Source organism: Anopheles cruzii, chromosome 2, assembly GCF_943734635.1.
Source record: "Anopheles cruzii chromosome 2, idAnoCruzAS_RS32_06, whole genome shotgun sequence".
Lineage (NCBI taxonomy): Eukaryota > Metazoa > Arthropoda > Insecta > Diptera > Culicidae > Anopheles > Anopheles cruzii.
Window position 1 is genome coordinate 18,785,642 of NC_069144.1, and position 26,208 is coordinate 18,811,849.

Here is a 26,208-nt window from a genome sequence, read left to right on the forward strand (position 1 = left end):
CTATTATACCGTGATGAACCGTGCACGTAAGTTGTGGATGATCAACGCCTGGGCTGTTGCCTATCTACTACTGAACGTGTTCTGTTTGCCTTCCGTGACAATCTCATGACCGTGGGGCAAACGTGTAACGACATCCAGTAAAATTGTTCGCCGTGTACTGCAGGTCCTAAAGTTTGTGTTGCTAATAGTTTCGATCGGAGTAGGCGGCTACTGGAATCTATCATTAACGTTCAGCTCTAATGGCTCGCAGTTTTTGGAAAGTACAGTGTCCCAAAGGTTCTTCGAAATAGAGAAAGTAGTTTCCTATGGCTTACCATTACTGGTGATGGTTGGCATTTACTACCACCGATTGAAGGATGGCTCTATGGTGCGAAGTTTAAATCAGAAATTAAAATGGCTCTACCTCAGAAACTGTGTTTCTCAGAACTTCGTGCACCATTGGAGTGCCAGTAGCAGATGGGACCGATATGGGCGGTTAATCGCGAAACAAACAATCGAACTGATGGCCCTCTGTGTATTATGGGCAAATCTGAGCGATACACGATACGAGACTAGTGGCATAATAATTTCATCGCTTATGTCGATACTGCCAGCCACCATCTGTTTGCTGATATCTGTTGAGATGGGCATCATATTTTCTTTTATGGCCCTATCGTTAACCGATTTGAATCGGTCCTTGGATAGGTTGGTAGTTGGACACACTTCAAACAAACCCGCGACATTCGGTCGTCATGATCGTACTCGAAATGAAAATTGTTTGCTTCGTGAATCACCCCGATTTGGTCGGGCTGGGAACAATATGCTATGCAATCTAATTATGCAATACGACAAGCTGGTCGATGTGGCAGCAATCGTGGTGCAATTTTATTCTCCAGCTTTGCTCCTCATCATAGGAATGCATTTTGTGCAGTTCACCATGCAGGTAAGACGTTGCCGACACTCTGTTTAACACTCAAGAGGCGCAATCAAATCAAAGCTTGATCCAACAATGAATCTAACGAAAGTATGCCATACTACGAATCACCGCTACACATTCGTAGGATAGAATTTAGACATGACAAAACACAATGGACACTACAATATGACCAACATGAACGTCTCCAATGAGGCTTTTGTCTGCTCCAACTCCGTTTTTTGTTCACCTGTTACTTCATCGCTCTTTACGCAACATTCCGCAACGGGTGTAACAGCTTTTCCTTTGCTATGGGAAAATGTCCAGCACGACCAGTGAATCCGTGAACAATGATAAGCTTGGTCAAACTCTGCTACCGTTGGTGTCGGCCGCCGCTAGCCTAATTCAGATGTTTTTCATCATTGATACGACGGCTGATTTCAATCGTAAGGTAAGACGAAGCTGAACATGTTGAAGCAGTTGGTGGGCGCTTACGAAACTAGCATTTTAGCCTTCTTTTTATAAAAATCTAAAACATTCAGTAGCGGAGAGATGCAGTTTCCTTTTTGTTGTGCATATATTTCCATACTGCATTAGATTGGCGATGATACTGTGGCCATTTTAGATTTGATGATGAAATACAACTCGGGATGCTCAAAATTTACTGCCAACAATGCTTACAAGACAAAACATTTAAATCAAAGTGTAAGTATTAGTAAAGCTATGGTACACTTACTCAAATGCAAACCAACCGATGCTTCATAATATTAATATTTGTATTTATTACACTGTTTTCGCTGTTCGACCGCAGTTGGACATCCTTTTTCTTATTGTCAATAGGGCACGAAATGACACTACACTATATGAATATTTCGACCTAGATCAAACACTCGTTATGACCGTGAGTAATTATCAATTTACTAAAACATCCCTAGCGCATAAGCCTATAAGCCAAGCAACTTACTTTTTTCAGATAATTGCATCTGCTTGCTCGTATTTCATCGTTTTGATTCAAGTAATGTAAAATCCAACTGCTTCAGCAATGGATAAAACGCCAACCATTTTAAATTGCAAAGGCAGGATTAACGATAGTGTCCAGCACTATTTAGGATTAATATTAAAAAGAAAAAATAAGAATACCTTATACACAGTAGACAAGTAAGAAAAGAATGTAATTCCTTTAAGCTCAAACGGGAATATACTAGAAGAAATTATCCAAGCTAAATTCAAGGTGGTCTCGAACATCAGACATCATCAAATATCAGTGTTCAGCCATTCAGGCACAGTTTTTCCATCACACAGTACATAATGTAGGCATGACACCGTTGGGTCACCTTCAACTTTTACTAACAACTTTTATTATTCCACGCTGCACTTCGCCGTAAAGAAAAATTCAACACAATCGTATTGATTTCTCTTCGCAGCGATGTAAAATCTTATATTCCTTTATCTTTTGAATAATTTCAAACTTGGGTAACTGATGTAACTGATCGGCCAAAACCATGAATAAATTATAAATATATGACATCAACAAGACACTCACAACGATAGTTGTATCAACATTATCTGATATCTAATTATTCGGTCTATACGCGAGCAAATTGGTTTCATCGCTTTTGTCGCGTGTAGCTTTGTACGCTTCCCGTTCCTGATCCGGGTACTTCGTGGGCAGATTCGGTGAGTGAAGATTCGCCTTTGCCGGATAGCGGATGCCAGCAATTTCCACCTCATAATCACCACTGAGAACGTAATCATTGGTAACAGTGAGCGCTCGACCTCTTGGGTCTAAATTCTTTACAAATCCTAGGCATATCTGTAAAAAAGGGCGTTTGCAATCACGGTAATCAAATTGGGCAAGTGACATTAATCCGGATGTACCTGTTTTTTGAACGTAAAACCATACGCCGTAGTTGTTGTTTGTCCGCAGCACACACCGTCGCGGTAAATTGGCTCACCACCCCAGGACCATAAGTCTACGTCTGGGTCGTGATCATTGATCAGAAGTTGTATGTACATTCTTTCGACGCCTTTCTCGCGCTGCTGCAGCAATGCTTCCTTCCCGATAAAGTCCATCCCTTTCTAAAAATGGGTAATGAGAGGATACAAACATCAGCAAATGGTATCAGCAGGAAAACACTAAGCACATCATCTAAAGACGTTGCCACTTACATCAAATTTCACACGCCACATACGACCGCACTCCAAGGGCGTGGTAAAGGTATCAAGATCCTGTCCCCAGAAAGCGAAAAACTTTTCCACACGAAGCGTTCGCATCGCATAATATCCGCAGTGTCGGATACCATACTTTTGTCCGGCTTCCATGAGCTTCGTGTAAACGTGCAACGCGAATTCATTCGGTATGTACAACACGTACCCCAGTTCTCCGGTGTGTGTAAGATTTAAAGCGCGGATTCCATTAGCTAAACCAACGTCCAATTCCTAGAAAATTCGATAGAACTCAAAGATCATAATAACCCATCCAAACGTTCTACCCAACAAACTTATACGAACCTTGCAGGTGAAGAACGGGAAATGTTTCGGTGAGAGCTCAGTATCGGTCAGTTCAGATAACATGATACGTGTGAATGGTCCCATAATGCAAATTGCGGTAAACATGGAAGTTACATCCGATACACTAACTCGCCCTCCGGCTGGTAAATGACGCTCGATCCATGCTTTACATCGCGCCTGCTGGACGGTTGGAGCGATCATCATGTAGCTGGTTAGAAATAGTAGAAAAAATCTAAACTAACATATGTTTTTTATCGAAACGACTTCTTATACTAACTGATTTTCCGACAATCTTGCCAACGAGCAATCATTCTCATATCCGCCATGGCGATTGTGCATTCCGGTGTGAATGATGGACCCGACTGGTTGGTCGACGTCGTTCGAACAGAGGTACTGCAGCAAGTCGACCACTTCGCCTTCTTTCGACCACAGATCGATTTTCGTAAAGGTACTATAGTCGCTCATTCCGATTCGTTCGCGGCAGTTTTCGTACTCGCTCTGGACGTGGTCGAACCAGTGCGGCTTGCCAAAACCATTCGTAGTAGCAATTCGGAACTTTGGTCTGCCTCTTTCATCCTGAGAAAGCTTCCTGTCGAACCAGGCCGGGCGTTCGTATCCCATGACTTGACTGAAGACCGCTCCTGCCTCCTTTAGCGCCGGAAAGATAGGCGACATCCGAAGGTTACGTCCAGTGCGGAACTCGTGAAATGGATAATTTAAATCGTAATGCAGTCCTGGCACTTCACGCACGCGATCGCGGAGAAATTTTCGATTATTGTGCAGCCCTAAGAATCTGGATATGTCTAGCTCATGTAGGTCCACAGTGGAATAGCCTTGAAGATCAGAGAGTGGAGCATACAAAATATTTTAGTATTATGCTGCGAGAAAATAAAAATATGGAGCATGTGAAAAGTATTTTTAAAAAACCGTGGAACAGACAGTTTCAAACAAAATATGTGAAATGAAACGTGAAATAAAATGTTATCATTTCCACAACTAGTTAGTGTAAGTTGCATTTGCTTACCACAATTTCCTAGAACAAGGATTGCATGATCGTTAGAAACAAAACAATACAACCAACAAATTTATAAAAATACGTAAATTAATTAAAACACTGTCGCTATTTGTAACGAAACAATTAACATGACCCAATCCGTTCTCGTACCTTTGGTGATTCTCACCTTGTGTTATTATGTCTGCAATAGCTCGCCCAACACCGCCCGCAGCGGACATTCCAACCGTTTTCATTCCCGCAGCAACTAAATAGTTTTGTATCTGTTGTTTCGTATAAAAAAATGCATCTATCAATCACCGACAGTACTCAACTGACCCTACTCTATACCTCAGGCGATTCACCAATGATCCATTTACAATCCGGCGAAAAGGCTTCCGGGCAGTTCGAAAGCTTGTCCAAAGGAACGTCCTTTAAGGACGGGCACCGTTGCAGTAGCTCTTCCAACAACGGATGGAAATGGTCCCAATCGGGCAAAAGCTTTCGTTCGGCCGTTGTCATCGGTATGTCTCCATCCTCGTAGGCAGGTTTGGCCATTGTTTCAAATCCTCCAGCTAGCAGGCAACCATCATTCTCCCGAAAATAGATGTGACCATCTAGATCACGCACTACCGGAAACTGGTCGCCGAGTCCCGCGATCGGTTTCGTGTGGAGATAGTAGTGTTCCGCCGAATGTAAAGGAACTTTTACATACGGTTCCGACATCTGCCCCACTTGACGTGCCCAGAAGCCAGCACAATTGACAAAATAGACGCACTCCACCGTGCCCTTGGTAGTTTCAACCGCGTTGACGCGACCATTCTTTTGATTCACCCTCATAACGGAGCAGTTCTCGGCAACCGTTACCCCTTTATCTAGAGATTCCAGTACCAGACTGTGGCAGAATGCATTTGGATTACCGACACCGTCATTGGGAATCCATAAACCTCCTACAATATCGCTGATGTCTATCAGTGGACAAAGTTCCTTGCACCTTTCCGGGGCAACAATCTCGCACTCCACATTCCATGATCTGCAATTAGTGAAAACCCATTTGAGGCATAAAAAACCTGTGCTCAAAAATAAGTTTGTCGCATAACGTGCGACATTATACTCACACGCTCTGAGATTTCATGCGACGAAACATGGTCATTCGATCGCGAGTCCGGGCCAGATTGAGGGAACCCGTCTTTTTCCATCCCGTCGGAAGGCCTTTTGCGTCGAAATCGCGGATCAACTCTAGGGAAGTTTGTGCTAGCAGAACTTGCGAGTGGGTCGGTTTCAGTTCACCTAACAGCCCACTGAAGTGTCCTGGATTGCCTTCACCTATTCGTCCCCTCTCGATCAGCACCGTGTGGGGTCCCCAGCCGCGCTGGGCCAGTTGATATGCAACGGCGGCTCCCGCCATCCCGCCACCACAAATAACAACGCGAGCATCCTTCGGCGGTGTGTTGGTAAAGCCCGATGGAAGACCAGAATCCCATCGTTCCGTCGTAGCCCCGGTCGAATAAGAGCGCTGCTCCGGGGTGCTACTATGAAGCACACTGATCACACCTAATTTTTTTGAGTTGTCTTCAAGAATGCAGTCACATCGTAAATTTGAAGGCCGCCAAAACAATGAATAACTCTTTTGCGTATTCCTTATGGCACGATACATAGCTACTTTGCACACGATCCCTATAGCATCGTTCGAAAACAGTAAACAAAGTTTTGACAGCTGCACAGCTGTTTTTGCACAGCGTGCTTAAATAAAGATGTACGGAAAGATCTTCTTTTTGTTTGGCTTTGCTTTGCTTAGGACGCTCTTCAAGCTGAACCTGAATCAGCTGAAGCTTATTGCATTTCTCGACACGCGAGAGAGAATTTTCCTTATTTAATGTTTTATAAACACCATTTTAAAGCAAGAGCCACATGTTGTAGCTTTATCGTTAATGAGTTTTATTTCGATTTTTGTGAAATGTTTGTACCTTTTTACGTTATCCCGGTAGTGTTTTCTGTTTTAGCGTTGCATTTGCACCATTTGTTGAGTCGCAGGCTATTGACGTACAGTTTTACATATTTTTCATTTTACCTCATTTGCCTTAAATTTCGTGCTTTAAACAGATGACAAATTTCTGGGATTTTAATGATGGGAAACATTGAAATTAAATGTAAAATATCATTCTACTCTACCAACGGGTTTCGTACAACGTGGCATTGCGTTGTGCGTTGTGTTTCAGAAATTTAAACATTCATTAGATTAAGATCCACCGAAAAGCAGTCTTCCACTAAATTCCCCCTGGAGGGCTCAACTGTTTCGTCGTTGGGCGCATCACACATCGCGCTAGATGGGACCGTACTAAACACCTCACTTGGTAACTCCCCTTCTGGGACAACTTCTAGCACTTCCTTTCGAAGCTGAAGATGTCTTTCAATTTCTTCGTTGGTCAGTTGTCTTTCTTGAGACAACAGTTCAACATGATTATCTTTCGAAATACCCGGAATGAATGCACTATCTAGCAGGACAGATGGTGACAAGTGAGGCATTGGCAACAATTCAGATTGCTTCGGTACCGGCTCCTGATTCGTTGCCCCGGTGAACTGCTGAGAAGTGGTAGGCTGTGGTTGTTTCCTCTGGACTTTCTTGCCTCGTTTCGTTTGAGCTACCGACGAAGGTTTCGACGCTGAATTACTAGGAGTAGCACTGGTATCGGTTTTCCGTTTCTTTTGAACTACTTCTACGCGTGAATCATCTGAGGAAACGGTGGCTTCGCTGTCTGACGATGATAGCTCAGGCCGGTCGTATTCTAACAGGCGATCCAATAGAAACGAGCGATCGCGTGTAATCTTCAGCAGTCGTCTTTGGTGAACAGTTAGATTGTGTTGGAAGAAGGCATTTTCCTGTAAATAAAAAATAAGTACAATGCTGGGTGCATTGCGCTGCTATGAACACTACTTACGTAGAGGAGAATTTTCAGTTTTTTCTTCATATCTTTACATAAGGATCTATAATCTACTTCCTTTTTGCTGGAACCTTCGTCGTCACTGTCATCATCAGGTCCGGTGCTGTCGTTGTCCAGCGGCTCATTAGCATCCGCGTCTAATTCACTTTTCTGCGCTTGTTGCATTGTTCGACAGTACCACCCTCCAAGCATAATGTAAGGATAATCCTTTTTAATCCTGCGTGCGCTCTTTCAATACAGTTTTATGTTCTCAACAACGCCTACAATTAGCTTCTTTAATATGTTGTGCCCGCTTCGAGTGTTTTCGTAAATCTATCTGTCAACGCTTCACTGTCGCAACGACTCTTGTAAGACAGGACCCGTCAACCAAAACCACAAGCTACAAAACATTGTTCATGGACTATTTTTGATTCCACGTTGATTGAATTAAATTAAAAAACATGCACAGAAAAACATGAAACACAAGTTGCATTACAATATTATTCACAATTTTTGCCGAGGAACATTGAAAATGACGCTGCAGTTGTCACAGGATATGCAGTTGATGAATCCTTTCTAAATTGTAAACACAAGGAAAACTGACATTTTTGACACTTGATCGTACAGTCGTTAAGAGCGGCGACGATAGCATTAATTTTATGTGGAACACATTGTAAAATTATTTTAAAAATTCGTGCTGCTAAGCCTTCGTTTCGATTTCTGTTCTGTTTTGAATTTTATAAAGTAATAGGTACCCAACTAGACTTGATAAAAAAAAGCTACAAAACAAAACTTGCTAGATACCAAAAAAATAAGTTTGAACCTGGTTAGTATTTGTAAAATTACTTTGAGGACGTAGTCCCTGCAACCGTTTCACAAAATACAAAACCGTGCAATCAACAGATAATTACACATGGTACAAATTGTTGCATACTGGAATAAGACGAAAAGTTTTAGATACTTACGAACCTTTTATTTTCAGTAGGTTGAGGTTATTTTCACAGATTCAACTCCTTCGACATTGCTTTCGTATCACATCGCCACACAAATGTTCTATATCGGAAATGGTTTGGCCGAAAATATTCAACCTACCTTGACTCGACCAATCAAACCGGAACTGAAAAACATAAGTTCTCTGATTAAGGTTTTCCTTATCAAAAAATCACAAGTAAAGTAGTATTTCCTTCTTTTATTGCATATATTCAATAGCTATTTAGTTGGTACGGTGCGCATATGCATAAAGTTTTCTGATGTGGTAGAGTTATTGTTCATCGATCATGTATAATACCATTTTCCGACTTGGTGGGCCAGTGGCTATGGCACTTTCGTGCGTGCACTTTCGGTCTTTACACCACTATTCTTGTGTGTAGTTTTGAGCTATAGAATCAGTAAGCTAACTTTATACGTAATTTGGCATTGTTACGCCAACGTTGCTATCAGTCACTATTTTCAGTTGACGGTATTAAAATTAATACATCATACTATGCGTAGATGATGGTGACAATTCGATAATAACAGATACAAATAATAAACGTAAAACTATTCGTATTTGGTTTAGATAATGTTACGTTGTATTGTAAATAAGTTAGGTAAGGTATTATTGTTAAGCACTGCGACTTGTTGTTTAGCCTGGATGGGGGTTAAGCCTGGTTTGAGCTATTGGTATCGTGTTGGATCCAGTGTGGTTCAATCTGTTTGTAGTTGCCTTATGCGTTCAGCTGGTCTATAACCGACACTTAGTTAATTTACCCTAAAGATCAGAACGGAACTACTTCAACTAGTGGACACTAACCCAATGCACTCCCGCGAAGCAAGATTAATACTAAAGCATACCAGCACTACAGCGCCAAGGCAACGCACTACTGCTGCTCTGCTGCTGATTTGGATCTCTAAGGAATGTACTTACTGTACCGCAAAGGACTGGGCGAATGTTGCTGGATTACATTTTGTCTTTCCGTCTTTTGTTCGTTTTCTTCTAGACTTACAACTTTCCTTACCGACTATATTTGCTGCAAATATTTGTTTACGCCAAACAATGTTCGCCAGGGTTGGATAGACATGAACACATGCCCCACATATATCTGGTATCGCTTTTTCGCCTTGCAAAATTACTAACAGTTCGCTTGTGGTCGGTTTGTTTTTCTGGGTTTGTCACTCCAACAACTATCTCCAATGAAGCACACATAAATTATTGTCGAATTGGGTGCATTTTTCGCTGTTTGATGCTGCAGAAAAGTAAATCACATTTGTAATACACTACAATCATTATTCTGCTCCTGCTCCACTGAGACTTTGCTTTGCTAAATCTTTGCTTTGGCTGGTGGCTTAGTTTCGAAGGTGGCCCTCGCCAACTGGCATCTTCCCTCTAGCTGCCAGACCTTCTATTACGTTGATGCCGTGCTATTCTTTCTCTATGCACGCGCGCGCATATGTGTGTATATATAATAATGTATGTATAATAGATATATTTGTATAACGTATATAAGTGCTTGTATATTGTTTTTCGATTTCCGCATTTTGTGGTAAAGTAAGGGGTGCACATTTCGTACAAACCGGGCCCTTCTTCATCGCACACGGATGGTCCACATTTTGTTCATCCACCTCCTACACTACAATAGTCAGTGTACGTCTATCCTTTGTCTTATTTCATAAACCTTTGTTTTCATACTGTTTGAGCACTTTCTAGCGTAGGTCCCTACCATGCCGCCATTTCGTTCGCCATTTTGCACATTTCGAGCACTGAAAAACAAATGTAAATAACCATACTTTGCGCTATAAACTGAGCAATAAAGCCACTTCGGGAAGTTGCGGCGATCTGCGGATCATATCCCCAAGGTGGCATAGTAGTTTCGGTGGTAAATTATACCGCGACACTGTTTTCAAGATTTCAAAACATGTAACAGAACAATGCACATATCTGCGTTCGCAGTTACTTAGCGTTGCACACCCCACGCTGCTTCTACCACTTATTGCTTTCTGGTTTGCGGACTAACTTCTAAGGTATATACGAATGGAGGGATCGGCCAATGAACGAGGACGTCGCTTACAGCTTCTTATACCAGTACAGGTAATGTTCGCCATCCTCCACCAACAACTCGTCCACGCCTAGAGAGAAGAGATAATTAAAATTGTAAATGATCTAGAATTGTACTTTCTATTTGCAGTTTTTCGGGTTTCCGTCAACTCCAGCAAACTATAGTGAATGTGTTGAAAGAATCCTTACCCAACGGCGCTATGAGCTGATTTCCCGGGGGATTTTTCGTGTCTGGCTTCTCAGGTAGGCGGTATAGCAGCCAAAAGTGGTAGCTGTAAGTTTCACAATGATACCAATGATATATTTAGTAAAGAGACGTAGAGAGCGAGTACGTTACTTATAATAAAGTTTACCTTTTTGGTTCTTCCTTCATACCGGCCAGAGTATGCACGTAGTGCCCATTAGGCCATTCCCGAGCTTCAAATGAAAACCTTAAAGTAACACGTTATTGGTACACATAACTTTGAGTGCACTATCTACTTTAGAGTATTAGCCTCCATCGGGAGTCTTTACTCACTACGGTACCAGAACTGGTGAACGTTACCTTGAGTCTATATCTGCAGCTTGCTTCATAGCTCGGAAGAATGTCGTATTTTTCGGTGAGGTCAAGTCAAGAAAGTATTCCTCTGTTTCGTTCGTACCAACCCAGAGGGTGTACGTGTAAGACACGTTCCGTGGTTCCGCTTCCTCTACCGGGGAAATGTGTAGCCCTACCGGTAGCGCCAGCTTGGGCTCCCCGTTTTCCGACGGCTCGTTCGATTCGCGCATTACATGGTCACATTGTAGCGCACGTACAGCCCCCAGTCCTCGCCAACCCAGTGCCAGTACAATATCCGCCGTCAAACCGATTCCAATGCTAGCATCCTGTGTGGGAGCGCATCAGTACGGTTACTAGCTGCTTGGTCTCTTACCCTTCATCAGGTCTTACCTGTCCATCTTGTAGTGGCTCCTCGGTCCACCCGCCATCAGAACGCTGCTTGCTAAGAAGCCATTCCGAGGCGGCGCTGCGATTCCACTTTCCTGCCGGATCGGGTTCCAAATCTTGCAATGCCTGCATAGCCAATGCCGTGCTACGCAACGAACCGAAGCTACCCTGAAGGCCCTGCAAACTAGCCAAACCGCGGGCAGGTGAACGGACAAAGTGCTGCAAATGCCGATGCCTGTGATCTGTCACTATACACTGCAGGGCGAGCAATACCATCGCCATAGTATCTGCAAAAATGGGTACACGATAACAATACGCCTTTTTCACACCCCGGGCCCCGTAACGTACCAACATCCTTAATCTCCCCGCTCGCTATGTCCAACAATCGCCTAATCTGCCGTTTGCGGACATGCGTTGCCGAGCTGCAGATAGCCAGCGCTGTCAGGGCAAACTCGTACTCCTGTCCCTGGTCATGCTCATGGTGCTCGAGAATGGCAATCAGGTCGTGCCCGTAAAAGTGTCGAGCATCCTTGCAGAGACCGCCCATTGCCAAGATGTACTTTGCCACGTGATCCGTGTGCGGAAGCTTGGCAGTCGCGTGATGCCGGTCCAGCATGGTAATTACCTCGATGTCCATCTGCTTGATCGACAGGAGGTTCTCCAGATCAGACACCGCCTGTATCGGATTGTCGTTATCTGTGGGGTCCCGTGCGCCCGACAGTTCCTTTGCCAAAATCACCATATGCGTGTCGTTGCCCCAGCTATAGTCAGGCAACCGTTTATCTCTCAACCAACAAAGAGCCCGTTGAATGCCGGCACTCTCGACTTGATTTGGCCCTCCCGGGCCAAGCTGCTTCACTTCGATCAACGGCACGTCCACATCAATCAGATCCGGACGGGATGTTGGCTGTAACGTCACCGAGGAGTTCATTGTTGTAAACGAGGTAATGTTGGATATGTACACTGGTTGCTGCGATGTCGGAAGTTGGGACAATGTTGTCGACGTTACGTCGCCGGCCGGGGTAACTCCTCCGTTTGTGCCGTTCGGTGGGGCAAATAAGTACGATTTCGACTGCTCCGTAGGGTTAGTAATCAATTGCGGTGTCGAAATAGCCGAAAGTTGCGCGGGAGTCGTGTACTGGTGCCCTGTAGTGAAATGTATGGCATCAGGCGGAACTTGCTCTGCAAGCGGAGTTACGATTGTTATGGATTCTCCAAGACTTTCAGCAACCAGCATAATGATGAGGCTTAGTAAAATTGGAGAATGTATTCGCTCCATGTTTCGATCTAAAACGAAAAAATTACGCACATGCAAATGGTACACAACAGTCGAGTTATGTACGCATCTCGCTCCTGATACAACTTTAGAGTCAATTTAACCCTAAAAACCTTCAGTGTGACAATAATCACCTCCTTTCGGGAATTACAATGATTGAAGAGATGATTTTGGATGCAAAACTCTTTCCTATTTATCACTTTCCCAATACATAAGATGGATTATTCTACACCTTTGCACAGAAAATAAAACCGTAGTATTATTGTAGCCCGAAAATTCAATTCTCCTTAAAAATAAAATTAAACTTATTGTTTAAAAAAAGCATAATAAAACTTTTATCTTTTTCTCTTCTTTCCCGTTTTATGCTCCAAAGTAACATAAAGAAAAAAAATCGAAAGAAAATAAACTTACCGGTATCTGTCGTTCTCACGGTAATGATGTAGATTGTTGTTGTTTTAAGGTTTTCCCAAAATGCGTTCGAAGGAAGGCGATTGGTTCATTATCATACGTCTGTGAATGTTAATGAGATAAACACAAGATTCATAATGAAACGAAATCGATAAACTTCGATACACTGTCATTAGATAACTAAGTAGGCAGTGGTTTGTATAAATTCGAGACACACTCTTTCAATTCAATGTTCAACGGAGCAACATTAAATCTGCTTTTATCTTTAGTGCAACCAAATTTTCAACCCATTTATAACACGAACTTTATCGTGACTTAGCCGAAAACTGAGCCGGCTATAGTTGTGCTTTAATACAACCCTCGCTGTATGTTAGTACAGTTTCAGAAATTTTGCAATCGACACTTTTAGATTTGGCAAACACCGAACGAATGCCAATTCTGGGCGTATACCTTCAGCAGCAGCAGCACCAATACCTATGCAACCGTAAAAAGGATGTTAGGAACCACGTTTCAATGCCCTGGCGTCTTCTCACTAGCCGGTTTAGCTGATTATTTAACCACTATTCTTCATTTTAGCCTACTACAGTGCATTTTGTTGTAGCGCTCCTGCCAACAGAGATTCTCCCACCACGTACCTGCCAGAAAAGGTTACTCCTAGTAACCAACGTAGCAACTGTATTGACTTCTTGTGCTCGACTATACAGTATATTTTACCCACGAGACTCGGTTGCTTGAACACAGTGGAATTAATGAGGAGACAACCTTCGAATGCCCACGAAAGGGATGAAAAATGCTGGAACTGGGATGAAAGAAACAACCACGTAGTGGAAACTGTGGAAGGAAACGTTGGACGACAGCAGCATGACATGCGCAATCAACGATACGGATTTCAGCAAGCTTGGCAACTGCTCCTAGTAAAGCAAGTCCTTCGGGTTTCGTACTTTCCCATTTGTCACCTTTGTCACCTACTAAAAGTTGCATGCAAGTTTAACGGTTATGATCCTTCACACTCAACAGTATTTTTCCGTTTTGGCCAAAACAATGTGTACATGATTAAATCCAAATCCGTAGCAACGAAACTTGTTCTGGTGAAATTTGACCCCAGATTTCATTCATTTCGTTCCATTTCACTCATAAGTAAAAGTACGGATTCTTTTAATGTTCAATGTCTTATACAGTTTGTGAAAAACTTTTTTAGAAATGTTGCAATTGTCGTCTGTAATTTACGTCTTTTGACCATTTTAAAACAACCTTACAGGAAACAGGACCATCCAATCTTACAGGAAACTTACAAGACAAGGAAAAATGTTACAAACATCTTTGGAAATAAAACAATATCACAAAATCACAATGAAATTGTTTAAAGTAACTAATAATATATAGTACATGAACTTATAATAAACGTTATCATAAGTATCCTTTTTCTCTTTGTTTGGGAGCACTAGAATCATGTTTCATGTAACACATTCTTTGGTTTATGCTATGATAAGAAGCGGACAAGGTCTCTTCTTCTCTTCTTCAATGTTTCCTTCTTCTTCAAGGATCAATTACTTGATCAATTTAATAATTGTTAGGCTTCGATACCTAGAACCTTCAACCTGATCAAGTCTGTTCCTCAAAGAGGCAAAGCCAATTAATTTTATATCATTTATTTATTTATTGAAACTTCTTGCCTAATGAAACGTAAATTCACTAATAAACCATGTTTGATTTGTCAATTTATTCAATCTGTTTTGTATCGTTGTCCAAATCGTTGGTCAGCATGCATTCTTACGGCGAGCTAGCCCACCATTTCAAACATCCTGTCGATGGCTCCTGTTCCGGTGCATGCAGCATTAATATCCGGTTATAAAATCAACAACATAGCCCCAGACCGCCACCCGGATTGCGTCTTGCACCACAGACCATTAGCAAGTGCCATGGGTCACACCATAAAAACGGCTTCAATCATTTAAAAGCCCCCTATGCCCCCGGTACTGCATCAAGAGGCCAATTGATAAGAGATAGTTGTAACCCCTTGTCAAACATGTGTAAACAGTTTGATTTGCAGTCCGCAGCTGGTTGCGGGTAGTAGATGGGCTAATAAATAACCACCAGATGCTTACCGGTGTACCAGTTCACTTAGCAATATAAAAAGGCTCCGCTATGGAGTGGACAGTTCCCAGTTGCAGTTTATCTTCGCCGAACGGAACAGAGACCAGAGCCAAGGAGGAGGAAATATGGAAATATCGGAACCAACGAAAATTGTGTTCTACGTCAGCCGAATGTTTGGTCTTGCTCCGTACGTCATCAAGCGCACCTCAAAGGGTCAAATAGTGGATTACAAACGCAACGTGCTGCTGATGGTGTACAGTTTGTCACTAGTGTTTTGTTTAGGTAACTATAGTAGTGAAATAGATAGACAAACTCCTATTGCACAGTTCTAATGGTCTTCATCAATCAATCCAAGCCGGCCTCACGTACAAAGGGATATTTTTTGATGTGACATCCAAAAAGCCCATACGGTGAGTAAATGTGGTATCATCATACGATAGTTGTTTCATCAGGTTTCTTAAATGTTTTACTATTATTGACGAGGTGGTGTTGAAACACCAAGAGAACCGTTAAACACTTCTTACCAAATGTTGTCTAGAACAAAAACGATTCGCAAAGTTTTGTTTTCAGAATGAAAACTGCCACCTCGAAAGTGGTCACCATTTTGGACGTATCGGTCGTGGTGTCAGCGTGCATCTGCGGTACGCTCAGTGGCATCTGGGGCCTACAGTTCGTGCGAGAATTGAACCAAAGACTAACGGAGGTAAGGGTTGATGATGGTTTTGTAATGTACTACCGCACAGCTACGCCATACCCATCGTCCTTTTCAGGCGGATGAAATACTGGCTCATTACACGAGTGGGCTCGTTCGCTCCAGGCAAAAACATAAGGGCATTCTTATGCTGGGGTTGGTTAGTTTCATCATAACAGGAGCTTTGTGTAAGGTTATCGATACCGAACTTTCACTCCATGTGTCCTTACTTTATTCCGAGTTTTTTTTTATCTTTACACTCTTTTAAAGCACTAGACATATGGGTGTGGTATAGAATCGCCGACAAGATAAAAAATGAGTACAGCGATTCCAGTGAGCATATTGTACTGCCGAAATGTTGTTGGTGTCCGAACGTGTTTTTCTTTCTGCCCACAGGTGCCAATGTGCTGGGATATTTTCCCTTCTACTGTCTGTACTACATATTGATGATGTTCCACGTACTGTTTGCCCAAGCAGCCCTTGGCATCGGCAGTCGCTATCGCGATTTAAATCTGGCTCTCTACGAAATGTTTCCTCGGTGTAAGCCATTTTACGCAACGATTACATCCGTAGGATTCTTTTTCTAATTTGTTGTTCAACGTCAGCTATTGCAGTCAACAAAGTGCCACATATAGATATATCTCCCATCGCCTCAATGAATCTGGACGCAACGAAAAGTGTCCCTGTGGACATCACCTTCCGCAGAGGTATTGCCAATGTTGTCCACGGTAATGTCGCGTCGGATCTGCCTGTTCTGTACTACAATTTATTGCGGCGGAAAATGTACACATTTTCATTTTTAGGAATTCAAAGACAGCGCAATTGTTCACCAAGAAGAATCATCGCCGATTTAGCGGAAATACACGCTTCACTTTCCTACGCCATTGTGCTCGTTTCAAAGTAAGCCGTTCATGCACGGTTTCTAGCTAGTAGTATTTGACGGTTCAACTTGTGTTCCCATTTATCTGTTTGTTCGAAGAACATTTGGAATTGCACTGCTAGCGGTATTGGGTTCCTGTCTATTGCATTTAGTCGCCACTTCGTACTTTTTGATGGTAGAGCTTGTCGGAGACAAGGTACTTTGAGATTTGGCGTTCAGGAGTACGCTTGGATTTAACGTTTTAAACATCGCATGGTTTCACTTCTTGTCACTAGGATGCCGTATTTGCATGGATTCAGGCTCTGTGGCTGTTTATTCACATCTTCCGATTTCTTCTCACGATTGAACCATGCCACATAGCTAATGTTGAGGTGCGCTATCAAACTTACTTCATACGTAGCCAAACACTTAACTAAGCTTTATTTACAGTCTAACAGAACTATAACCATAATCAGCAGCTTAAGACGCTCCTGTAAAGATCCTGATGTGGCCGAAAGTGTACGTAAACCACTTTGATTTATGTGTAAAATACTGAATGTTTTTTTAGTAAAAAAGGCACATCTTTAAAGATATAAACAATATTTCAGATAAATGTGTTTTGGCAACAGCTAGTTGGCAGCAACTTCTCGTTTACCGCTTGTGGTCTTTGCACAATCGATCGCCGCATTATCACCTCCGTGAGCATCAAATTGAACGAAAACAATAGAAAACATATGAAATTTACATGTCTCAACTTTCTTTTCAGTACTGTGGAGCGATTGCTACTTATTTGGTCATTCTAATACAGTTCAAAGAAGCTGACGATCATTCGACAGTACCCGGAAAAGTATCAAACTAAATTATTGAGAAAGCATATTACATTGGCCAACAGTAGAAGAGAAAAAAACGAAAGTATAGATCACACGAGCTTACCAAACCTCATGTAACGCATTTAGTATTATATAGAAAAAAATCACAATATTGAGAACTTACACGTTTTTTAACAATAAAGCTTTATTCATTACTTAAGACTTATTTTCAATGTATCCATAGTAAATTTTATAGTACTGCAAACCATGCACTACTTCTGTCAACCATATCTAGCACCGTCTGTTGCTTCATCTTCAGATGTTTCACAAATAGAGTTTCCCTCCGAAATGCAGAATTGTAACCGTTCGAGCAGGTCAGTGGCAACCGGTGCAAAATCTTCCCAAAAGTGATCGGGTTCATTAGCATGGAACAGGTTTTCTTCATCTTTAGATAGAAAGAAACAGTGTGAAAAAATGGTGATTATTAAACAGGCATATACTAATATTAAAATATGCATTAATGTCGACGAATAGAACAGAATGATCCAAAGAATAGAGAGTATGCCTATGAAAATGAATTTTGAACTAAATTTCCTGTAGGATTTTTGTTGCGTATTTTAGTGAACAATAATACGATTACAATAAGTACGCATAGAAATATGTCTTTGGACACTAAGAACCGCTTGCACAATTATATGAACTTTGTGAATAAGGGCAGCATTTGACACCACTTGAATAACAATCACAAAATTGGTTGCTTACCGAGTCCTTCGGCCAAATCACCGCTTATTAAATCGATCTCCGACTTTGTCAGCATCTGCAGAATATCACCGGTATCGTTCAAATAATTCCAAATTGCCTGCGATGCAATCGCTGCCATAATCCAGTCACGATTGGTGACGCCCCGCCGTAAAATACGCCGTACGATCGATGGGCCATCGATCTCCTGGAAGGGTCCCCGTTGGACCCAATCACCAAGAATGTTCACCAAAACGCCGCAGGACGTTACGATAAGCTCGTCGTCGCCGGACGTAAGGCAACCTTTCAGTATCTTCAACCCATTTTCCTCACCAAACACTTGCCGCACCAAGCTACTTCTGGTCATGTTCCCGAGAACTCGGGCAACCTCCGATCGCGCAGGATTGTAGTCACTGTCCAAAATGCTACACAATGTTCCACAAATGTCTTTCAAGCGCTCGCAAATGCTGCCAGGAATAACGAGAAGTGTTGTCTGTGTGTCGTTAACCTCGTAATAGTAGGACAAGTTGTGCAAAGCTCCAAGAGTCGCAAACAGTAGCTCTTCCAACTCTGCTGTCTGTAAACGTACAAAAAGGTTTAGAGATCAGTGCTCGCGCAGATGATCAAAGAATAAAAAGTTAAAAGCTCCGTTCATCTTACCTTGTGGTTCCTCACTTTGAGTAGTACACTCAAAAGAATTTCACCCAACGGTGAACGTTTGCTCATACCATACCCAACATCTCCATTGACGCACATGTTTGCTACGATACGAATTAGCTTCGTTAGCACGTTCACGATTGAGTCTCCCATTTGGTTCTTCCACGTGAAGCTCTTATTCGCGTAGTAATCCAAGCACCCCAACAAGGCGTCGCAAGATACGTCACAGTTGTAAAATTGTACACGCGCCGCGTCCCAGCGTGCCATAACATTGCCAAGAATGTAACCCAACCTGTTGACGGTGGCCAGCCCTTTTTCGACCGTCGAACTAGTTTGGGTTACCGAGCCGAGCAGGATGCCTAGCCGAGGTGCAGTTTCCGCCAACTGCTCGCAGCATTCCGAACGCTCCGACAAAACACTCAGCGTACGGATGATGTTAGCCTGCACTTCAAGCTCGTTGATGCACATTTCGGCTGCCCGCACCAACAACGGGACCGCCTGTTCGATCTGCGCCATATCTTCTACATCAGCCTCTCCCGAATATGGTCGACGGTCCGACAGTTTATCATCATTCATATGCAACACGGTAAAGGTATCGGCCAGGGTACGCAAAGCTCCGGACAGTTGAAATAACGCGTGTAACGGCGCACCAGTAAGACTTTTGCTTGACGCGGCTTCGTTGATCATTTTCAGATGTAACACCATAAGCTGACCGAGGCCATGGTTTACCAGACGGACAGCAAGCGATCGCTGGGCAGCAGTGTCGTCATTTGTGCATTGATCTCGCTTATCCCCAGCTTTTGACGCGTTTGCAGAGCCAGCAAGAAACCGCACTGCGCCGTATCCATAGATACACGCCTCCGAATCGTCAATTGGTGACGCTCGTCCCAGTCCATCCACCAAAAGTTCTGCAATTAAATTATGATTCAGCTTAAGAGCGTTTGCGGTTCACTGAATCTCGCCCTTACCTGGTACTTCACTTCCCATAAACAAATTATCATTATGCTCATTTCGAGCAATCTTGAAGACGAGCTTACAGGCACCGGTAAGATTGCTGCCGGTAACATTCATCTGCAAATGTAGGAACCAGTGTTAATATTGTAAAGGTAAACATAGTAGGCTCGCATTATGATACAGCTCACCGCCAAAACCACGCAGGAGACCGCTAGTAGAATCTTTGGCGAAGACGCTTCCACCAAGCCGTACAGTGCACCCAACACGGCACCGCGCCAGCTACCTTTTGATCCTTTAACTCTTACGAATAGTTCATCTAGAATCTGTAATCAATCAAAAGAAATTGAAATATGAAGAAGCCTTCAGTTACACGCTATTTGTTATAAGCTGCTTTGATTTTGACCATAAATCCTACATGTCGTTCGTATAAAAAAAAGCTAAACCGTAGTAGATATTGAATCCTACAATGATCCTTCAGATTGGGATTGGAATGATATGGGCGAAAATACTCATTGGGTTCCAAATCATTTCTCATACCGCGGTGATATGAACGATGTCGCTCTCGGTGCACTCCTTCAAGCCTGCGTGGGCTTTAAGCATTTCCAGCAACGCCTCTGTCGAAGTTTGGACCAGCACCTCATTACTGCGTCGGAGTAGCTTGGCCTGATTTTGTAAGGCGTTCTGCGAAAATGTAAACTCAAATTTTTCAAAATGGAAGCTATTTGCTTTTTTTAATCCGATAACTATATGCTCACCTTGTCTTTCCCTTTGTGTTGCTCAGTGGTCTCAACTTTTGGCGATTCGTCGTCCGCCGATTGAGCGGCCATTCGCTTTAACGGATGATTCTTAACAATGCTATCGGTGCTAGCAACTAACGGTGCCGTTTTTTTAGATTCCGCAACTGGTTTATGGTATGTTGACTTATCTTCATTTGAACTCGCAAAAACTGCCGCTATTTCAATGTATGAAAAGAATGAAAGATAGAAAATAAATAAAACCGGGATAAAATATATTAAAAGTCATTTTTTAATATGTTATGCTTTTCTTCTATGATTGCGTGCTACAGCTTCAACTTGACGTGCCAGAGTACTTGTGTGTTTTCTTTTCTTATTATGAAATATTGTTTTATACATCTCATTCGATTCGACGCTTCGATTGGAAAATGTTTTATATCGATTACTATGAACTTATTTCGACATCGACACGTCGCGTGTCTCGCACAATTATGCACCAGCGACCTGTACTTGTAGTGACACGAATGACCCTTTCGCTAATCATTTAGCCATTCTGATCCTTCAATTCAAAATACTCCCCTACAATGTCATCGATCGTACTTACTGTTTTCCAGTGAATTTACGCCTTTGTGAGGAATATGGATAATGGCTGGAAGCTTTTCGCGTCTTTTAACGGTAGCGCTAAGGACGGCTGTGTCACCAGTGGCGCCGTTATAATCAATCGAATCTATCGATTCCGAACGGGAAAAACTACAACTGGCCGTTGGTCCACTAGTGTGCAAGGGCTCCAGCAAAGGTAATGCACGAGATTCCTGTTGCTGGAGGTACTTCAAATTGATCGCACTTGGAGGCCGCCCAGGCGGGGCAACTATAGAGGGGCCATAGAGTTGCCTCTTTGGTTCACGTGGCGTGATCGGTCTTCTCGCCGAAACTAACCGTGTTCCTCCTTGTATGCATGCAAATAGAAACAAAGGTGAAAGTTGCACTGCAGCACTTTTGCAGGTTTAAAAAATAGAACGAAGCACAAACCTCCAGCCAACATACTCTTCGCTTCACTCACTATCTCAGCACTTGTCTTACGAATTAACCGTCCGGCGGCCCTGGACCGCTGATGTACAATGGAGAAATCGTCACTTTCGGTGCTGCCACTTCTGTAAAGGCCCGGTGGAGGCGATAGGTTATCCATTACAGACCTAGAATTGCTGAGTGTTAGTATACACGTGGGCGCACTGGCTACCACTTTCCGTGACTATTTTGAAACCGGCTCAAAAATTTTCGATTTCTCACCTATTGCCAGCAAAATAACAAGAACCGTGGATTTGTAATTCGATAGTTTACTGGGAAGCGTTTGAAAGTTATATCAAAATACGCATATTCCTTGCTTCAGCATACCGGTAAAAGTAATGTTCAGCCCTCAACATCGCCAAGGACACGATTGTTTAAAGCGCGCGGTCGATAGAAGGGCATGCATTGAATTTTATAAAGCATGCGCTAACGCTATGTTTGGTTGCCACGGCTACGGTTTATCAACAGAAAGCCAATCGAGTTCAATGCTCTATGACGAATTTAGCAATAGACACCCAACAATGAGAAAAAACTAGATCCGTTGAGGTGTAGCCCCCCATTGAGTTACAATTCAACCTAACATCGCAAACTGTTCACAACAAGGTTTGCCCAAGGCAAACATCACTCCCCAGCTGAAATTTCTTACATTTCCGGAAATTACTTTTCGGTCATGGGTGTGATATGTAAGAAAATAGAAACTTACTAACTAACTTAACTCTTTGTGTTAAGACTTCGGTGTTTATTTCGAAACGTATTTCATTTAGCAGCAGACGACTATGTACAGAAGTTACCTGTCTGGTCCATAAATATTCCATCTCGCAATACTCCCGTCCTACTACAGAATCAAACTTAAAAGCGGCTTTTGATTCACTAAAATAAAATATGCAATATATTTATACTAAACAACTATGCCGTTAATCTTCAACCAAAAGCTTGCTTTCTTGTCGAAGAACCCAATAATTAATAATATTATATTCGAAACTCCGAGCTAAAACAATTTGCCTTACTTCACGTTTTGCTAGTCGATATAGTTTAGCCTTTTGATAAGCAATCGAATGAAATTGAGTCGAATAAGTCAGAAAACATCGGTGAGTAGTGCGCGAACAGTACATAGTAGTGTTTGGTATTTATCGCTCCAATATCGCTCCAGCACTGCAGGAAATGTATCTAAAAATCTACGTTGGCCCCAAATGATGATCATTGGAGAGCCTATCCATTGCACCAACCGGAATCGATAGAAAATGAGGTAGAGAAAGAGCAGTAGATTACATCCTACAGTTCACAAAAGGTATTGGCATACACAATGTTTTGAAACTTAAAGAAAAGTAATCTACGACTCTCCAGCACGAAACGAAAGGCTCGAAACGAAGAGCATTGCATTTAGAAATCTTTGCCGATAGCTGCAGAACTCGAAACCTGTTCGATAAGCTCTAGTTATGACTTCTATATTCTTGTTCATCAGCTAGGATGTCTCTTCTCCTCTTTCACTATCTCCTTTTCTTTCGTACCATACACTTCAATACAGAATGATATTTGTCCCAATAGTGTTTATACTTTAGGCAATAAGTCACATCAGTATATCCGGCATGGAAACTTTTTACAATTAACTACGATTTGGTAGCTTCTTTTTACTCTGCTTCACCTTAATCCCCAAATGTTGTTTAATGTGATTCTAGAATTACAAAGAAGAAGGTATAATATTAAACACTCGGAATCAATTAATCAGTGCATTTGGATTCTTGCAACCGCTATGCATACAGTCTTACCGACAATTCCATCTCGGTGAAGAAGGACTTATCGCAATGTGGACATGTGTGTGTTTTCTGCTTTTTGTGACGCTGCTCGTGAATGTTTAGCTGATACTTGGAGCTAAACTTCTTGTCGCACATCGTACATTCAAAATTTTTCTGAAATAACACCCAACAAATGCCAATTTTTTTGTATTTTACCAGACAGATTCATTGCGCAACTTACCTCGAAATGGGTTTGCCGATGCCTATAAAGAATGGATTTCGATTTGAACTCTGTTTGGCAAATGCTGCATGTTGGAATTTTGTTGACCTTCTGCAAATAAAAGGGAAGACAACGCTCATTGTAACGGAACACTCAAGCACTAGCTGGTGCTACGGGTACATGCCTCATGCGTTTTCATATGCATACGTAGCATTCCGGGACCGCGGAAACTTTTACCACAAACTTCACATTCTGGTTGCTTTTTACAATTGGCCTATTGAGACAAAGTATTGGGAAGGTTAGTTCGAAAAATTATCTCTCCACGGCAATGATGAATACCTTGATCCAGTTGGAGTGTTGGGACATGTGCTTTTGCAGCCATTTTGGCTGATTGAACTCCTTATGACAAAGATTGCACATGAAGGTTCCAGGGCTGGGAGATGTTGGTTGATACGTTACGTATTCTAGTAGGAAAATGTAGACAAAAACAAACATAAATGGATAGCAACGACGAGTGCTATTACCGTGGCCCGTACCCAGCGGTTTTTCCGAGTCTTCCGATTCATCACACTCCGATTGCGGGTAATATTCCACTTCGGCTCCATCGGTGCCACCGTCCTCTTCGATGATTTCATCCGTTTCGACCGTTTCATCGTCCACTAGCACGCACTCCATCTCATCTTCAAGCTTCTGGTGCACTTGTGTCTGTGTTTCACTTTCCTCCAAATGAAGATGCTGATGCTCCTGGTGGTGGTGCCCGGTAAGTGCATGCAATTGTTGTGCTTGTAGCTGCTCGGTAGGTATTGCTGTGGCGGTGGTTGGCGTTGTTACCATCATTGGTAAGGAGGACACTGCAAACAGACGTTAGTTATTCCTCATGCAATTAACCATGTGCTCACGTTGCTTACCATTGTCCAAGTACTGTGCTTCGGACAGATCCGGCTGCACAATGATCTCACATCGATCGTCCGCTGTTCGCTGAATTTGCAACACCGGATGTCCGCCGTGCGTTATCATTTGAACAGTATTGTTCGGGCCATGAATGAACTGTCCAATCGGCGTAGCCTGGTACTGGGGAGTTGTCTGTAGGATTTGCTGACCCGTCGCCGTCGTTATAATGTGCCCGGCGTTTATGATTTGCGCTCCGGCATTTATGAGCTGTGCGCTGGTCAGTATCATGGTTGGCGTAACAGCTTGAGCTTCCTGTTGCATGGACGGTACGTCTGCCCGCTGGAGATTGAGCTCATGTAAATGTGACGCTACTGGTGCCGGAGCTAGTTGTTGCATTTTTGGTGGGCTGAGGCTCATCTTTGGCAAGTCCACGTGAGCCACTGTATGTTTGACTGTATTCATATCCTCCAAAACCGTGATACCCTTTATGTACTGCCTTAGCGCAGTGTCGGACTTTTCCACCCTCGTCTTGAAAGCATGGCAACGACTCACTTGGTGTATGCACTGTATACAAATTTTATCTGGCCATCCATCGCTGTCTTCAATCTGAGGGAGTGAAGAAACCGTTAAACATCATTGCACCACGGTGCCCCCAAAGTAATCGACTGTTCGGGCTGCGAACTTCATAGTCTACGAACCTGTATCTTGGATATTTCCATCAACATCTCAGCGACCATTTCCCCAAACAATGGTCGCATTTCTTTTTTCACTGCTAGACAAATACGACAAATTTTGTCCAGTTCAATGTTTTTAATAAGGACAGGATCCATTGTGATGACGCTACTGGACTCGTTTTTACAGGCAATCAGTGAAACACTCTATTGTTTGTTCGCAAGATTCCTGCGCCAAAATTGTTCGGACGCGATACAAAAACGTCCATACACGCCCTCACGTCCTGATCTAGCGACGGTCAAGTTCTAGCATAACGAGCATCCACTACACAATGCTGATCGAGCAATAACCTATTGACGCAAACTTCCGATAGTACCACGCACCACAATTACAGCATTAGAACGACAAATTTAACCTTTTTTTAGATGTAAACAAAAAGAAAAACTTTTATCACACGAAATATGCAAACATGGCAGGCGTCGTGAAATTATCGTTTCTTCCTGACGTTTCCATGACAGTCGGCGGAGGTTTTGTCGAACCGATCGTTTGAAACGATAAGTTGAGTCGTGCAATGATGCGATGAAATATTTCAGGCACAACCAAAGAGGAAAAACGTCCAAGTTTGGTGGATTTATTTTTTCTTATTCAAAATCGAAAGATTTCCTTCGCGAATCAAACGAATGTCGTTTTTTTCTTTTCTTTTCTTTCTGCTGCTTTTTGCAGATTGATTTTCCAGTCTTTCAGGGTATTGCATGGTCGCAGAACAACAATCCGAGCGACTTAGTTTAATATCTTGACATTCATTTTGTAACGGAAACTCCAAAACAGTGAAGCCCATTGTTTGGCGTCAACTTCATTAACCAATAAGTGTCTACTTAAAAATTCAAATAATTTCCACAGTTGCTGTATTCTTTGCACCGGTGCCTTGGTAGCCCTCGATGTACCTGCTTGCTGAGCTGCCTGCGGATGGCTAGAATGGGCCAAGGTCAAATGCAAACTGAGAAGCTGTTTAATGTAAACTCATTCCGTTTGCAAATAATTCATGGAGTTTTTAGCTAGTGCGACGAAATGTTTGTAGTCTAACCCCGCTTCTTCGTCGCTAGGAGATCCGCGGTAGAGCGGCAAGTTTCTCC

The 26,208-nt window shown here is 42.6% G+C and overlaps 7 protein-coding genes across 7 annotated transcripts; 2 read left to right on the forward strand and 5 right to left on the reverse strand.

The window, feature by feature from the left end:
* Nucleotides 1-325: 325 nt before the first annotated feature.
* On the forward strand, nucleotides 326-1,744 carry LOC128278598 (uncharacterized). The gene is made up of 3 exons (XM_053017327.1): nucleotides 326-922; nucleotides 1,191-1,343; nucleotides 1,733-1,744. The coding sequence occupies exons 1-3, from the start codon at nucleotides 326-328 to the stop codon at nucleotides 1,742-1,744; spliced, it is 762 nt and encodes a 253-aa protein (XP_052873287.1).
* LOC128278599 (pyruvate dehydrogenase phosphatase regulatory subunit, mitochondrial) lies at nucleotides 1,698-6,051 on the reverse strand. Its single transcript, XM_053017328.1, has 8 exons — nucleotides 5,513-6,051; nucleotides 4,746-5,427; nucleotides 4,585-4,678; nucleotides 3,681-4,236; nucleotides 3,404-3,611; nucleotides 3,062-3,331; nucleotides 2,771-2,971; nucleotides 1,698-2,705 (listed from the first exon to the last, which is right to left on the reverse strand). The coding sequence occupies exons 1-8, from the start codon at nucleotides 6,049-6,051 to the stop codon at nucleotides 2,466-2,468; spliced, it is 2,790 nt and encodes a 929-aa protein (XP_052873288.1). The 3' UTR covers nucleotides 1,698-2,465.
* A 379-nt stretch (nucleotides 6,052-6,430) lies between these two features.
* Nucleotides 6,431-7,615, reverse strand: LOC128267413 (INO80 complex subunit E). The gene is made up of 2 exons (XM_053004243.1): nucleotides 7,334-7,615; nucleotides 6,431-7,274 (listed from the first exon to the last, which is right to left on the reverse strand). Exons 1-2 carry the CDS (start codon nucleotides 7,526-7,528, stop codon nucleotides 6,618-6,620), a joined length of 852 nt encoding a protein of 283 aa, XP_052860203.1. The 5' UTR covers nucleotides 7,529-7,615; the 3' UTR covers nucleotides 6,431-6,617.
* Nucleotides 7,616-8,518: 903 nt separating this feature from the next.
* On the reverse strand, nucleotides 8,519-12,553 carry LOC128278600 (uncharacterized protein CG3556). Its single transcript, XM_053017329.1, has 6 exons — nucleotides 11,623-12,553; nucleotides 11,278-11,561; nucleotides 10,894-11,213; nucleotides 10,703-10,780; nucleotides 10,539-10,621; nucleotides 8,519-10,420 (listed from the first exon to the last, which is right to left on the reverse strand). The coding sequence occupies exons 1-6, from the start codon at nucleotides 12,551-12,553 to the stop codon at nucleotides 10,359-10,361; spliced, it is 1,758 nt and encodes a 585-aa protein (XP_052873289.1). The 3' UTR covers nucleotides 8,519-10,358.
* A 2,581-nt stretch (nucleotides 12,554-15,134) lies between these two features.
* Nucleotides 15,135-17,683, forward strand: LOC128277913 (gustatory receptor for sugar taste 43a). The gene is made up of 13 exons (XM_053016517.1): nucleotides 15,135-15,334; nucleotides 15,408-15,462; nucleotides 15,623-15,755; nucleotides 15,823-15,931; nucleotides 16,014-16,076; nucleotides 16,140-16,283; nucleotides 16,349-16,471; nucleotides 16,547-16,643; nucleotides 16,723-16,819; nucleotides 16,899-16,994; nucleotides 17,053-17,121; nucleotides 17,211-17,300; nucleotides 17,369-17,683. The coding sequence occupies exons 1-13, from the start codon at nucleotides 15,178-15,180 to the stop codon at nucleotides 17,459-17,461; spliced, it is 1,326 nt and encodes a 441-aa protein (XP_052872477.1). The 5' UTR covers nucleotides 15,135-15,177; the 3' UTR covers nucleotides 17,462-17,683.
* Nucleotides 17,684-17,692: 9 nt separating this feature from the next.
* On the reverse strand, nucleotides 17,693-21,680 carry LOC128278601 (armadillo repeat-containing protein 2). Its single transcript, XM_053017330.1, has 9 exons — nucleotides 21,524-21,680; nucleotides 21,099-21,440; nucleotides 20,516-20,712; nucleotides 20,298-20,441; nucleotides 19,949-20,083; nucleotides 19,775-19,877; nucleotides 18,810-19,714; nucleotides 18,174-18,726; nucleotides 17,693-17,856 (listed from the first exon to the last, which is right to left on the reverse strand). Exons 1-9 carry the CDS (start codon nucleotides 21,678-21,680, stop codon nucleotides 17,693-17,695), a joined length of 2,700 nt encoding a protein of 899 aa, XP_052873290.1.
* A 608-nt stretch (nucleotides 21,681-22,288) lies between these two features.
* LOC128278187 (zinc finger and SCAN domain-containing protein 31) lies at nucleotides 22,289-25,453 on the reverse strand. Its single transcript, XM_053016858.1, has 8 exons — nucleotides 25,102-25,453; nucleotides 24,421-25,009; nucleotides 24,049-24,363; nucleotides 23,852-23,976; nucleotides 23,697-23,786; nucleotides 23,534-23,623; nucleotides 23,326-23,466; nucleotides 22,289-23,231 (listed from the first exon to the last, which is right to left on the reverse strand). Exons 1-8 carry the CDS (start codon nucleotides 25,231-25,233, stop codon nucleotides 23,163-23,165), a joined length of 1,551 nt encoding a protein of 516 aa, XP_052872818.1. The 5' UTR covers nucleotides 25,234-25,453; the 3' UTR covers nucleotides 22,289-23,162.
* Between the last annotated feature and the right edge of the window lie 755 nt (nucleotides 25,454-26,208).

What these genes read in the sequence shown, in the direction of transcription:
- LOC128278598 (XM_053017327.1), top strand. Translation starts at nt 326, where the DNA reads ATGGTTGGCATTTACTACCACCGATTGAAGGATGGCTCTATGGTGCGA. An exon ending in TTGTGCAGTTCACCATGCAG is followed by an intron (nt 923 to 1,190) that starts GTAAGACGTTGC and finishes CGGGTGTAACAG; the next exon opens with CTTTTCCTTTGCTATGGGAA.
- LOC128278599 (XM_053017328.1), bottom strand. Translation starts at nt 6,051, where the DNA reads ATGTATCGTGCCATAAGGAATACGCAAAAGAGTTATTCATTGTTTTGG. An exon ending in TGCAGACATAATAACACAAG is followed by an intron (nt 4,237 to 4,584) that starts GTGAGAATCACC and finishes CTGATCTTCAAG; the next exon opens with GCTATTCCACTGTGGACCTA. An exon ending in TGTGGCGTGTGAAATTTGAT is followed by an intron (nt 2,972 to 3,061) that starts GTAAGTGGCAAC and finishes ACCCATTTTTAG; the next exon opens with AAAGGGATGGACTTTATCGG.
- LOC128267413 (XM_053004243.1), bottom strand. Translation starts at nt 7,528, where the DNA reads ATGCTTGGAGGGTGGTACTGTCGAACAATGCAACAAGCGCAGAAAAGT. An exon ending in AACTGAAAATTCTCCTCTAC is followed by an intron (nt 7,275 to 7,333) that starts GTAAGTAGTGTT and finishes TTTTATTTACAG; the next exon opens with GAAAATGCCTTCTTCCAACA.
- LOC128278600 (XM_053017329.1), bottom strand. Translation starts at nt 12,553, where the DNA reads ATGGAGCGAATACATTCTCCAATTTTACTAAGCCTCATCATTATGCTG. An exon ending in CGGGGAGATTAAGGATGTTG is followed by an intron (nt 11,562 to 11,622) that starts GTACGTTACGGG and finishes CCATTTTTGCAG; the next exon opens with ATACTATGGCGATGGTATTG. An exon ending in GCTGCAGATATAGACTCAAG is followed by an intron (nt 10,781 to 10,893) that starts GTAACGTTCACC and finishes TGTTACTTTAAG; the next exon opens with GTTTTCATTTGAAGCTCGGG.
- LOC128277913 (XM_053016517.1), top strand. Translation starts at nt 15,178, where the DNA reads ATGGAAATATCGGAACCAACGAAAATTGTGTTCTACGTCAGCCGAATG. An exon ending in ACATCCAAAAAGCCCATACG is followed by an intron (nt 15,463 to 15,622) that starts GTGAGTAAATGT and finishes TTTTGTTTTCAG; the next exon opens with AATGAAAACTGCCACCTCGA. An exon ending in GCCATTGTGCTCGTTTCAAA is followed by an intron (nt 16,644 to 16,722) that starts GTAAGCCGTTCA and finishes GTTTGTTCGAAG; the next exon opens with AACATTTGGAATTGCACTGC.
- LOC128278601 (XM_053017330.1), bottom strand. Translation starts at nt 21,680, where the DNA reads ATGGATAACCTATCGCCTCCACCGGGCCTTTACAGAAGTGGCAGCACC. An exon ending in CGTAAATTCACTGGAAAACA is followed by an intron (nt 20,713 to 21,098) that starts GTAAGTACGATC and finishes ACATTGAAATAG; the next exon opens with CGGCAGTTTTTGCGAGTTCA. An exon ending in TGATTTGGCCGAAGGACTCG is followed by an intron (nt 17,857 to 18,173) that starts GTAAGCAACCAA and finishes TTCTATCTAAAG; the next exon opens with ATGAAGAAAACCTGTTCCAT.
- LOC128278187 (XM_053016858.1), bottom strand. Translation starts at nt 25,233, where the DNA reads ATGGATCCTGTCCTTATTAAAAACATTGAACTGGACAAAATTTGTCGT. An exon ending in AGCACAGTACTTGGACAATG is followed by an intron (nt 24,364 to 24,420) that starts GTAAGCAACGTG and finishes GTCTGTTTGCAG; the next exon opens with TGTCCTCCTTACCAATGATG. An exon ending in TCACCGAGATGGAATTGTCG is followed by an intron (nt 23,232 to 23,325) that starts GTAAGACTGTAT and finishes TTGTAATTCTAG; the next exon opens with AATCACATTAAACAACATTT.